This window comes from Rhamphochromis sp. 'chilingali' (assembly GCF_963969265.1).
Source record: "Rhamphochromis sp. 'chilingali' genome assembly, chromosome: 5".
NCBI lineage: Eukaryota > Metazoa > Chordata > Actinopteri > Cichliformes > Cichlidae > Rhamphochromis > Rhamphochromis sp. 'chilingali'.
This window is the reverse complement of record NC_137932.1, coordinates 22,754,906-22,768,863: the sequence shown is the minus strand read 5'-3', so window position 1 is coordinate 22,768,863 and position 13,958 is coordinate 22,754,906. Positions and strand designations below refer to the sequence as shown.

Below are 13,958 nucleotides of genomic sequence, written 5' to 3'. Positions count from 1 at the left end.
AAAAAAGAATTTATTATTTGCCTCTTGCTTGATGTAGTGATATGGTGTTAAACTGAACAGCTGAACAGAATCTAAGAGACAGGCGAAGGGAAAGCATAACGTACACAAGATAATTGACTATCAAATTAAAACAGGAAGTGACTAACAAAGAAACCACGACTAAGACATACAAACTCGACAAAACAAACAGGGAGACCAAACATCCCCCGAGACCAGACACGACTGGAGAGGCAGAAAGGGAACTAACATGCTCAAACAAGAAACAAAGAACTAGAAATATAGATAACCAAACCTCAGAGGCACTAGAAATACAAAACTCTAGACAAATAATATGAAGCTTGAACAAACTTATTCCTTAAATTAAAAACCATGAATCATTAGTCCACAGCAAAAACTCAAAACACTGGATCGAAGACCCAGGACCATGATAACCTTAATCTCTCAGACAACTTTGCTCCATGCTTTAGATGTGATCACATATTTGATTCACTTAGCTCTCGTGGTTTTAATTACCGAGTACTTTTAGGTATTGAAGAGCAGTCAGTCTTTCCAGCAATTGTTCTTCTCCTCCTGCTATGAATCAGCAAATCAAGGTAATCAGTGTTCACTGAAATACTTTAAAATAAAGAAATAGTCTCTGTTTAATCTGTTCACAGGAACATCTCTATGCAGAGCAAAGAGAGAGAGAGAGAGAGAGAGAGAGAGAGAGAGCTAATTCTAGTGGTAAAAGCATTTCTATGAAAGAAATCAGTATTTCTATCATAATGTATTAGATCGGTTTACGACTGTGATTAAACCCCACCTGGTGCATCAGGAAATAACGTCTGAAAGCAAACTGTACCTTCAGCAGGAAACGCAGCCACAGTTAGAGATTATTCATAGATACATCCCTGATGGGACTTGATAGAGACAAAAAAAAGTATGCAAAACAGATATCACTTAGGGGAAATGTGAAGAAGTGCTGTGTGGTTACTTTGGAATAACTGACCTTTAAATCCAAAAAAGCCATATCATGTAACTCACAATGCTGGGAGTAAATCATACAAGTATAACTAGATTTTATTTATTTATATTAATTATGTGAGGTTAATGTTTATTCAATTACACTGATTCAGTGAATTGTTTGAATGATTTAAAGTAGCTACAGGTCAGAAAAAAAGAAAAAGCTTGATAGTACAGATTATACTTTATAGATGAAAGGCATCACTGCAAACATGCAGAGACAAGTGGGGTTTTAATTATTCTAAAAAAATAGCTGTTTGATGACCTTTCATATTATATGTTTGTACGTGGCTCTAACATCAAATAGGACTTGAATCTAACTCAGACCAATTTGTCTTGCCCATTTTTTCTGCGTCTGTTGTTGACTGAGTAGAATACTGGTGTCTGCATACAATGTGCAGATGGGCCCTAAAAATTGGTAGTCATGTGTATGCTTTAGACAGCCCTTCGTGGTGGGGACAGTGGGTCCTGGCTTTGGGTAAGGTGATGTTCCAAAGTGTTGTCATTGTGGACCCCAAACCTACTTTTCCCCACCCTGTAGTTGAGTGTGGGGGATAAGGGTCCTTACTGGGCCAGTTGTTGGCTTTTTTCTTCTACAGATAGTCCTCTACCTCCTAGTCTTATTTATTCTAGTACTGGTGCAGCAGTTTGCGATTCAATGCACTTTTTATTTGTACACGTGCTCAATCCTTCTATTATATTTCTATTATATACTCTCTCCTATTTTATACCCCCCCCCCCCCCCACACACACACACACACCCTCTCTATTTAATCTTTCATTCTCTTCTCTGCTGCCTATAAGCTTTGACATTCTTATATTACACATGTAGTTTATTAATAGACAGCATAATGGAAATCAATAAATGAACAAATAGTAGAAAAAGGAAGTCGATAGTGATTAATACTAGAAGAATCTAACTCGTTAAATAAGGCCAAAGCAGCAAAATCACATCATAAAATAAGAAAATTGCATTGGAAAATCTAATTAGATGCACTGTTCTCTAGATTCAGGCTATACGAACCATAAAAAAAGAATTAGTCTACATCCTGCAGGGGTTAGACAGGCTATTATAGATATTACTTTAGCTATTGTTGCAAGGTCAGTTTTATGAGTTTTTGTATAATTAGCCCAAATATTTAATATTTTATACGCTCTTCATCTTTTTAGAAAATGCAGGGGCGGATCTAGAAGGGTGGCAAGTGCCACCCTAAAATGATCCCTTGCCACCCCAAGTGCCACCCCAGTTTTGCATATGACAGTGTTGTTTATTAAAATAAGATAGCATTAACAGTATGAGCGTAGTTACAGTCAACAGTGAATATAAATGCTAAAACTGAATATATTGCATAGTATCCCCCCACCACCACCACCATTAACAAATGGTTCAGCCCATAGCAGCACCGGATTTTTTCTTGTTTTCAGTAGCAAGCGATGCTTATGATTGTGCCAGAGCACATTTTGAACAACACCATGGGAATTTTGGATTTTACACACGTGGGTGGATGTTACACTCTGGAAATGGAATGAAGGTGAGTTTTCTGAACCCTCTGTGGTCCACCAACACGCTGCACCTCTAAATCACATGACTATTTTAAGCTGACATAGCAACAAGCTGCAGCCACTCTGAGTCTCTATTTCAGCCCACATTGAAAGTTCGGACTTCAAAGTTTTTAAATTTTAATTACAGGCCAGTATATCCAGAGTTATGATAATATATATAAGCCATGCTTTTTTCTAAATACTGGCGTCACATTTTTGTGTGTGTGTGTGTTTTAAGCCTTTTGTAAGGACAGCGCGAAAACAGTAAAGAAAGGAAAAAAAGCCACCTCTTTCCTATCGGTGGAAAAATGTACCATGTCGACCAATTAAAAAAAAGTCAACACGTGGGATTTGGTTGTTTAGGAAGAGGGAAAAGTTTTAGGAGTGACGGTAACGGCAGCAAGACAGAGCAAGCGAGTGAGAGAGAGAGAGAGAGAGAGTTTTTAGATGTGGGAGATTTGTGACATTTAGTGTGGAGTGTATACTTAGTGTGTTGTGTTGTCTTGTGTAGTTGTTCTGTTGTGTAGTCGTTGTTTTGTTTTGTGTGTCACTGAGGGCACTAATGAATGTCACAAAGGCACATTTGCAATGTAAACACTGTCACTAAGTAGAAAACCAGCGGAGTGATACACCTCCTGCTGTCAGGCCTGTAGGTTTATCCCTGTGCTGTTCTCCTCTGTCTTTTGGTGAACAAACTTTTTTTTTTTACTGGCACACATCATTTGTGGGGCATCTTATTGCAACACCTGATTGTTCTCTCACTTTAGTTTTAGTAATGTTTTTAAATGGTTGTACAAAATGGGAAAAAACGGCAGGTGTATTGGCTGCATTTTTAGATAAATAGTTGTATATGTTTACAAAATGTACAATTTATATTTGCATTTCAAGTTATAAAAATTGACTCAACATGTCTGTGTTTTTTTACAGTAAAAAAAATACTACTAGGATTTTAAGTTCTCTGTGTGATTTCAGATCAGTAATACTAATGCAGTATGTCAGTGAAAAAACAAAACAACTAAATTCAGTTGAGCTGAAAAGAATGATACCAAACAAGGCAAGGGGGAAAAATAAAATGAAACAATTTGAGGGTGAAATACAAACGTAAACTCAAAAGGAGTCAAAAGTGGCCGGTTGTATTTCAGACCTCAGAGGGTTAATCCAACAAATCATGAAAAATTAGGTTTCAATTTTTGTTCAAGACAGTGCAGATTTCTGACATTTTGTGTAATTTAAGCATGTAACAATGATTTTTTTCTAACAAAAAGCAGTGGGAAACTTAATTTAGACTTGTGTTTGTAAATGAACCGTCCCATGTTGTGTAGCTTTCTGGATTTTATATTTATTGGGCTACATATTTAATATACAGGCTATACAGTACATAAGATCAAAACTCACATGTTTTGTGTAACTAAAGTGTATAATTATGTGAGCTACAGACAATAATTAAGTTATAGACTATATTTATATGAAAAACGTGTATACTTACTGCATTTGAATTATTTTAACCACATGTAACCACCTGCATAGGTGTTTGAAAAAAAAAAGGCTTTGATTTTGCCACCCCATTTGATGTCTTTGCCACCCTCATGCCACCCTAAGAAAATTTCTCTAGATTCGCCCCTGAGTAAATGTACTTACATAACTATACAAGCACAAATCCTCCAGGAACTTGACTTTCATTTTCATAAGTTCCTTCCCCTGCGTCTTAAAACACGGAAGTCACGTGACCATTCAGTCGCTTTGCTTCCTGTTTACTTCGGGATAGGGGCAGTAACATCTGACAGCTAGCTTGTGTATATAAGCTATGTGTTTCCCGGTGCCGTCGGTTTTAACGCTCTGAAGATGTCGCGTTTGTGTTTTCTGCTGCTGTGTTACAGCGCGGCTCCGCTTACTGCGGCACCGACTGGAAGACGTTACCTGGCGAGCACAGGTGAGCGAGAGCCCCGAAAACCTCCACCGTTAGCGACTTTGCACTATTTATATCTTGTGTTACTCTCCAGGGACTCAAAAACTTATAGTCCTCTGAACTGTGCAACGCACAGCTTTTTTCTCTCTGATAGAATTCATGCAACAAAATAGAAAACATGAAATATAAAGGTGGGAATTTTCTTATCTTTCATTTAGACACAAGACATGGTGGGTTTGAATTTAGGGTGAATATTTGCAGTTAAAGTTATATATTATATATATTTGGTGAAAACTTTACAATTGAAGACTGCTATTAAGTTAATATACAGTATATATAAGCCTTGTAACTATGACCTCAGATACATTGAGCTCACAAATCAAAATAAAATAGTCACTGACGCTGACAGGGAAAGAAATGCTAGTCTGTAATTCTAGTATTGGATGGGCTTATTATTCTTCTCAATTAAATCAAGTGGTTTAAATTATTTTTTGCATTTACATTTTCATAAAAAAATAAAATAAAATAACTTTAAAAATCAAACAGATTTTTAATTTGGTTCCATTCTAATTTCTGTTTTTGTCATTCACAATCACTTCATCTGTCCAGGGAGGTTTTGGCACATCACAGACCTCCACCTGGACCCCTCCTACCACCTGACCCCAGACCCCAAGAAGGTTTGTTATTCCTCCAAAGGAGTTCCTGCCACCAATCCCGGCCTGTATGGAGACTTCCTGTGCGACTCACCTTTCCGCCTCATTGAGTCCGCCTTCACTAACATGGCATCGCTCACACAGCCAGAGGACTTCATCATTTGGACTGGGTTGGTACTCTGATGAGGGAGAGAGAGTCTTTATTTTAGCTTTAAAAGGCTTTGCTGTGTTGCCTTCATGCAAATTGTGGGTTAACACAGATTCTTTTTTTTCAGACTTGTGATTTACAGATTATAGAAACCATAGAAGTGTTTTTGGATTGGTTTCACATCCCCATCCTACAGTGCAGCAACAGTCATGTACTTCTGTGTGAAAGTATGTGATCTGTACTTTTTGGGCTAAAAGATTGAGGATGTTTGTTAGAAGAATTTTTTTACTGTTATATTAGTAATAGTAAAAACAGAGACGTTCGAGGTAGATCACAATTTTATATGGCCCATATTTTCTTTCTCAGATGTTGTAACAGCTCGTGTATATAGTGCCATTACCAATTCAAGATTTCAGTTCATCCCATATCTTGATTCATTTTCAAATAGTTGCAAAACTAAAGACATTTTTAGCTTCAGCTGTTCTTGACACATAAAATTAAGACTGATTATAACATTTTACTACTTAACATTACCGTAAGTTTAGTTCAGAGTATCTAAGAGTATGAAGACAACAGTACTCTCTTTATGGAAACTCAGACTCAGGGAAAAATATATTTGATCATATTTATATAGAAATCTTTCTATAATTGTAAAATGTGAATTTTAGAGCGTTACTGCAGTCTGTTTATTCATCAAAATCACCCAGTGTATCAACCTTGATATATTCAGTTTGCAGCGTGCTCGCAGATACTGAGTTTCATGTAATTATACATTTAAAACACTCCGCTTGTGAACAATCTCTTTTAAAGCCACAGCTTTGGAAACCCCAACAAAAAGTGGTGGTGGTGTCATGTTAGAACTACATGTTCTTAACAGTAAGTTAGTCTTCACCTCTTATATAGTTAGGAGCTCGAGGCTACAGGAACCATTTCCAGTTTAACCACTAGTTCCAGTCAACACAGTCGATTATCAGTCCTGTTCCTCAAACCTGAGATGTTTTTATGACACATTGCAAAACAGTGACAAATTTGTGACAGTAAACCCTTTTGCACAACTCAGCCATGCTCAGGGATTTTCCTGTCCCAAATATATATAGAAATTAGTTAAAACGAATCAGAACTATTAAATAGGATTGATAATAGTATTGATATCATTAAAATCATATCGGTTGTTCATATCAGTTACATGAACCTGTAGCAAGAACTACCTTGCTACAGGTGTTCGAGGCTAAGTTTGATAAACATTCTGCCGAGATCTGTTTGTCCTTTTTTTTCTCTAAAGTCACATCATGCTAAGTTGTACACCATCAGAATTAATAGAGATTTTAATGTTTAAGTTTATTTTTTTAATCTTCTTTGACTTGTCACCAGTACCTAGTAGTGGTTTGGAGAGTTAAAGAGGTGACATCATTATGTTTGTGATTAGTTCAGAATTTCCATTGTCAAAAGTTTTTCTGTAAGAAATACACCAACCATAGATGCCTTCATGCGACTCAACAGGAAAAGTATCACTTCCTGAGATGTTATCTGGCTCACATCTCATTAGAAAAACCCACAATTTGTTTTCCTTTTGTGGGTTTTTTTGTGAGCACCACATGGGCCTCATCCATCACGTGATCAGAATAGAGTGCTGTGAAAAGTGTTTGCCCTCTTCCTGATTTTATTTTTGGCACATTTGTCACATTAGACACAAATAACCTGAGTAAACACAAAATGCAGTTTTTTAAATGATGATTTCATTAATTAAGGGAAACAAAGATGACCTAATAACTGGTTATGCCTTTACTGCAAGAACTGCAGTCAGATGTTTGTCATAAGTGGCAATAAGCCTTTCACATCACAGAGGAGGAATTTTGGCCCTCCCCGCTTTGCAGAATTGTTTTAATTCAGGTATATTGGAGCAAAAAAAAAAAAAAAAAAAGGTATATTGGAGCGTTTCCGGGTGTGAAAACAGAAACATGGCAATTACTTTTTAATAGATGTTTAATGAAGTTTGATTGTCACTTGAGCTAAAATGCTGAATCTTACAATTTTATTTTCTCATGAATAAATAAATAAGTGCAATTATTTCAGAGTGCCTACTGAAATAGTACTGAATAAAATCATGCAATCCCAGTCAAGCACTGAAGCTCCAGGTCTGAGAGATGAGCAGAAGTTATCTACTCACTGTGAAAAGTAGCATTAAAGGGAGCTCTGCATGCTTTATAAGAGGTTAAAATAATTAGAGTGAACCAATGTTCACTACACTGCGATAGTGACACAGGATAAGTAAGCGTAGTTGTAAGCGTCAGTGTCAGCAGAATTGCACTCATGCACCTTTTTAATAATCTGCAGCTAATCAGCTAAGCCAGGAATTCATAGGCTTATTAAACGTGCTTAAGAGAACGGCTTGGCACTTAAAACTTAAAAAGACTCCCTGGGGTGGAGGATTAAGTTACTGTGCAAGCAGATTTGTGCTTTATGCTGTTGTTATTGGGCTTTGCAGCACAAGTTTGCCATTTCACTTAATGGGGAATCCATTGTACAGAGGAATTTACAACATGTTTGCAATATTGGACAAGCCAAGCATGCTTGGAACATATTCCAATGTTATGTAGAGGGAATTTAGTCCTGTTAGGAAGTTGGTGGGTTTTCCAGATTTCTGCTGAAGAAATGATGACTGAGCTGCTCCCAGTGACTTTAACTCACTGCAGTTACTGTTCTCACATTTTAATCTTCATTACTGAAGCATTTTATTGTAATAAGCCAAAACAACACAAGCCATGTTGTTTTTTAATAACAGACAAATACTGAATTGTTTTCTCCACCTTAATTTTTCCTTTTTGAGGAGTTCTAATATCATAGTTTTGTCACTGCTGTCAGGAAAACTGTACGATTAGAAATAGATAACGTCAGTAGACAGTAGATTAAGACTAAATCAGTAGGAAATCAATGACCTGATCTCATTTTAAATATTCTGCTATCATGACTGATCATTCAGTTGCTCTGTATTTTTTTTAAGTAGCATTTTAAAAAAAGTTAAAAAGCAAAGGTTGATCACCATTCATTCAGATAATTTAAGCAACCAAATGTTGGGATCACCATGTGTCTAGATGTCTTATTTTACTTTGTCTGCATTTCACTGCAAATAAAGTGAAATAACTGGATTTTATTTTCCCCTTTCAGTGACAGCCCACCTCACGTCCCTCCAGATGAGCTCTCTACAGACATAGTCATCCAGGTCATCAGTAACATGACCCAGACCATCAGACAGCACTTCCCCAACCTGACAGTCTACCCTGCAGTTGGAAATCATGACTACTGGCCTCAGGTGACTTTATACAAGTAGACAGCAAGCAGTATCTCAAGCTTTACACGGAGAGCAGTGATGATTTTTGCTCCACTAATGTTCGTCTGATGCATCAGGTTCTGGGGATAAAATGAAAGTGTAACTTAAAAATGAGTTGCTGTATGAAGCATTTTAGTTTATGCTCCCATTTTTTTTGCAGAAGTAAATGAGGGAAGTTTTCTTATACAGACTATGAGCATGCTTTAACTCATTTATGTGGTTGGGTAACATCCATCAGTATTTTCAGTTTTCAAGGGTTTATTTTACAATAAGGCTCCATTTAATTTAACAGAAACACTGTGGTACAAGAATTACATGCATATAGCCCCAGTAATAACAGTGGGTGATACCAGCTGACGTATATGTGAGATGTCAGGTTGCATTTCACATTTTTAATAACCTACTTTTGGAATAACAATGTATCATTGCTCATCATTGTTCTTAGGACCAGATGCCAACCTCCACTAATGCCATCTACAAAGCTGCTGCCCAGTTCTGGAAACTCTGGCTGCATGATGACGCTCTGCTAACACTCTCACAAGGTACATCAGTCACCACATGTCAGACCAACAAATTCAAAACTTTTCTCTGCATTTTAAAGCTTCAACTCTTACTGCTGTACATTTAATGTAGCCTGACTTCTAAATGGGTAGGTACAGGGTATATATCAGCCCAAACTTCTGAGAACTGTAAAGTTCCCACATGAAGAAATGAGGAAGTTAGAAAACCACTGACCTTTGGCATGTGCTGATGAATACCCTTTGATCCAGCAAGTGTTGCAATTCAGGAAGTTAATGTAAAGTGCAACACGGTGTATGTAAAGGTTTGATGATGAATCAGTCAAGCTTTTTTGGGTAATTGCTCAGAAAATGTGAATGTAGTGGACTTCTCTCAAGCAAACCTTTGTTTGATTTGTGAAACAATCTGTGCAGTGAGCATGTGCAGTTGATTCTGTAAAACTGGAATAAAGCCATGCATAAAGCATGTTTTTCAAAAGCTCAGTGTGTGGCATGACGTTAGGTGTAGCCTTCATTTTGTTCCTTGTTCTGTTTTTGCAGGTGGTTTCTATTCACAGCTTGCTAAGCCTGGTTTGCGGGTTGTTAGTCTCAATACGATCCTTTACTATAGTCCCAATAATGTCACACAGAACATGACAGACCCTGCGGGGCAGTTTGAGTGGCTGGAAAAAACTTTGGAGAAAGCTGCTGAGAATCGCGAAAAGGTTTACAAGTTTCTACTGCAAACATTTTTTTGTCATATTAATCACCATAGTGATCATCATATTGATCTATATGAAAGATGCCGGATGGTTAAATATATCTGTGGTTAAATATGCCTTACTTTTCTCTGTAGGTGTACATCATAGGCCATGTGCCAGTCGGGTTCCTGCCCTTTGCCAGAAACATCACAGCTATAAGAGAGAACTATAACGAGAGGCTGGTCACCATCTTTAGGAAGTACAGTCATGTGATTGCAGGACATTTCTACGGACACACTCACAGAGACAGCATCATGGTGCTGCTGGACAAACAAGGTGTGAGAAAATATCAATCAGTTTCTTTAATAATGGAGTTTAATATGTTTCTTCCAAGTGCGGTATCACCTTTTTGTTTTTAAGCACTTGTCATTTTTAAAAATGTATCGCAAACCAGTTGTGAGCAAGCAAACTTCCTCTCTAGATAAAACGTGAAAAGACAGACAATCTGCTAACTTCCTTAATTAAGGAAAGGAATCACCGAAATTTTCTTATTTTGTTTTTCTCTTTTCTCTTTTTCTGTAGGTCAACCTGTGAATTCTCTATTTGTGTCACCGGCTGTTACACCGATCAAAAATCTTGCGGAGCTCTACTCCAATAACCCATCTTTCCGCATGTACTTGTACAACAACAAGGATTACACTATGCTGGTAAGGAGCTCTGGTCCTACTATCTGCTCATAACTCAATATCTTATTATTGTTCAGATTAAGCAAATGCCTTGGTTTTTAAAATGGTTTAAATATAAAACGAGCAAAGACGTATGCAAACATCTTTATGTGATAAAAGATTGTTGTGCACATTATTACAAAATCATGGCAGTTAGTCACCCATGAAAGTGTGGTTTAGTGATGTTTAGTAATGATGGATGTGGTAAAACTTATAGAAGGGTTGGGCCACCATCAGTTTAACTGCCAGAAATGCTGCTGATATATATTCAATAAATATACATTATTTGCAGACCAACCAAGGTTCATCTTGGACCTTAGACTTTTTTTTATTGGCGTTCTAGTCATTAAATAAATGTGCAAAGACGTTTGGAGGTTTTAAAACAAAGAACAGGAAAAGGCCGTCAGCAGTCAGAAAAAACAAAGTATTCTGTCACTGCATATTGTAGCAATAACATTTCCCATTCATATAATTAAAAAAAGTCATAGTGTAAACCACAGGTGTCGAACTCCAGGCCTCGAGGGCCGGTGTCCTGCATGTTTTAGATGTGTCCTTGATCCAACACAGCTGATTTAAATGGCTAAATTATCACCTCAACATGTCTTGAAGTTCTCCAGAAGCCTGTTAATGAACTAATAATTTGATTCAGGTGTGTTGAAACATGGTGATATCTAAAACCTGCGGGACACCGGCCCTCGAGGCCTGGAGTTCGACACCCCTGGTGTAAACCATTAAAGGCAAAAAACAAAAATGTCCATCTGATATTCTGGAAACCATCAACTGAACACCTAAAGGCAGCGGTAACAATCATAAAATCATTTGTTACATGAGCAATACATCTCTTAAACTAACAGATTGGCTGTGACAGGTTGGACAGATCAGTGGTACAGTTGGGAAAAGGACTTGCTATTTTGGGGACCAGTGAAATCCCGGGGAGTTTCACAATTAAAGCATAAAAACTTAAAAGGAAAGAGTGTAGGAATGCAAAAGAAAGCTGAAAACTGTTCAAGCTGGAAAGCAGATGACAAATGTAGGTCAAACTACAAAAGTCCCGCGCTCCAACACCTACTCTAACTTTTATCTCATTGCTCAAAAACAGAAGCCGAAGTCCTTCTTAATGATTTATCACGGTGTCAATCAGCACACAAAAAACTGTTTGTGGCATTCAAAAAGACTCAAAGACTTTTTTCTTTCTTCTCTTTCGCTCCCTTTTTTGGTGCCTTTCTCTTTCTCTCTGAAGGATATCTGGCAGTACTATTTGAATCTGACGGAAGCCAATGAGAAACAAAGATCAGACTGGACGCTTGAATATATCATGACTGAGGCTTTTGGACTGACTGACCTGCAGCCGCAAAGTTTACTCCAGCTGGGCCTGAGTTTTATGCTGCCGCAGACAAAAAGCTTTGATAAGTATTTTAACCACTTCATGGTCAGCTACAACGACAGCATCATCTGTGATGGAATATGTAAGGTCAGCCAGGTGTGTTCTGTGCTCTTTCTGGACCAGCTGTCCTACTCCAGATGTGTAACGGGAGATGAACGGACATCCACATGAAGGGTCTTTGAGTGATTTTTCTCAGGAGCCAATAAGACTTCAGTGTTTTTATGATTTCAGACATATTATATTTAAAAAAAAAAAAAGGGGGAAATTCAGTGCACTGATTAAAGTCATAGTATAGCATATTTTAAATGATTTATCAATATTGAATTTTGATAATAGTATTCTGAAGTATTACATTTTGCAAACTAGATGAATGAAGTCAGAAAAAGGGAAGCACCATATAATGCCTATGCTGCTTAACATATATTTATATATTTCCCTAAAGAAATGCAGGGATAACTTTTTTTTAGGGATATTTTTTTCACCTATTTAATTGTATAAATCTGCAAACATATGCAGATGGGGTCAGGACCAAAAGGTGATAGTAGATAAATGACTGACAATACAGAAAATACAGTCATTCATACATAATGATGATACTGAATTGCTGGTGTCTCATGTCTGTAGTCTCTAAGAACAAAAAAAACCCTCAAACTCGTCTGTGTGTTTATTCTGAGAGGGTGGAGGACGTTAATTGTAGCTCCTAGCTCCATCATGCAAGTTTATTCCATGTAGTCCTTGCACTAATCGATTACAGCCAAACTTTGGATTAAATGCTGCCAAATGTCACCCATCACTTGAGTTTATTGTGTTGATTAATCATGCATACTTGAAATATTTCAGAGGAAAATTTAAATGAAATCCTTTAGATCTAAAGAAGGACAGCTCTGCTGTAAATGAGGAAAAAGATTCAGCTGTAGTCTTATGGAGATGTAAATCCAGCTTTTGTTGGCTTACGTTTATATTCTTCTATTAGCTACAACTGATTAGTCAAATCTGGTTTTGATGTATATGTTAGTGTACCAGGTCACCAAAAAAAACTTTAATTGCATAAACTATACAAATTGCTCCATACAGGAACATTAAAGACATTCAGTTTAGTCACAACTTTCATTAATAAAATCACAAGATTAACATAAGATTTAAAAGTTTGAAAATTATGTTTTTTTTGGGGTTTTTTAAATTTATTTTGTTAAACTTTTTGATTGTCTGACAAATTCTGACTATACAAGACTAAACCTGTCACATTATCCATTCCTTAATGTTGCATAAACCAGGAGTTTATTCTTCTATTGAAACGCATGCTTTAAATTTAATACCCTTAAAAGAACACCGAATTATAAAACATGTACAGTAAAAATGTACTGTAAGAGAAATGTATCTACCCTGGGTAAAATGCGCATGAATGATGGCATGTTGAGCTGCTGCTTCAGAATGGAATAGCACCAGATGACTTGTCTTGTTACATGTAAGAGAAAATCTTGATTTCCTTTTAATGATTATTTTTCTATTAAATAAAACCCTTTATTCAAAAGTTCCATTGACTCTATTGTCCTTGTTTTCACAGGCAGGTTAATAGAGTACTAGCTGTTGCAGTTAATGAAATAAAAAAGAAGCTGAGCTGCAACTTTTAAGAGTGGCTAACTTGGAAGTGACACTTAAACTTGTGCTGGCTAGTTCATCTCTGCAGGAGGGGCGCAGGAACGACGGCTAAGCCCGGATGACCTTCATACTCCCTCCCACCATTAGCCCATGATTTTATTCTTCTCTTGTTCAAACTTTCCAGAAACTCCTCTTGTTTCTCAGCCTCCACTTCAAGCATTTGCCCCTCTCTTCTTCTCACCACCCTCCCAACTCTTTTGTCCCTTTTCCTCCCTCCTCCAATGTTGATTACACCTCTGCTAAAGATTCACAGCACTTTTTTTTTCAATCTGGGTTTTTCCTGGCTCAGATTGAGCCTTTGAGAGTAGACTACAATCAGTCTGTATACAATAAAAACAATGACTCTGTGTTACCTTATTTCACAGTAACATTTTTGAACTCCTGAGTAACTTTTTTAAGCTCCTCATAATTTC

The 13,958-nt window shown here is 37.1% G+C and overlaps 1 protein-coding gene across 1 annotated transcript; it reads left to right on the top strand.

Annotated features, from left to right (window-relative positions):
* The first annotated feature begins 4,295 nt into the window (after positions 1-4,295).
* smpdl3a (sphingomyelin phosphodiesterase acid like 3A) lies at positions 4,296-13,414 on the top strand. Its single transcript, XM_080883377.1, has 8 exons — positions 4,296-4,474; positions 5,060-5,273; positions 8,417-8,561; positions 9,025-9,121; positions 9,638-9,801; positions 9,933-10,113; positions 10,360-10,484; positions 11,743-13,414. The coding sequence occupies exons 1-8, from the start codon at positions 4,387-4,389 to the stop codon at positions 12,055-12,057; spliced, it is 1,329 nt and encodes a 442-aa protein (XP_080739503.1). The 5' UTR covers positions 4,296-4,386; the 3' UTR covers positions 12,058-13,414.
* The last annotated feature ends 544 nt before the right edge of the window (positions 13,415-13,958 follow it).

What these genes read in the sequence shown, in the direction of transcription:
- smpdl3a (XM_080883377.1), top strand. Translation starts at nt 4,387, where the DNA reads ATGTCGCGTTTGTGTTTTCTGCTGCTGTGTTACAGCGCGGCTCCGCTT. An exon ending in ATCATGACTACTGGCCTCAG is followed by an intron (nt 8,562 to 9,024) that starts GTGACTTTATAC and finishes CATTGTTCTTAG; the next exon opens with GACCAGATGCCAACCTCCAC. An exon ending in TCTGCTAACACTCTCACAAG is followed by an intron (nt 9,122 to 9,637) that starts GTACATCAGTCA and finishes CTGTTTTTGCAG; the next exon opens with GTGGTTTCTATTCACAGCTT.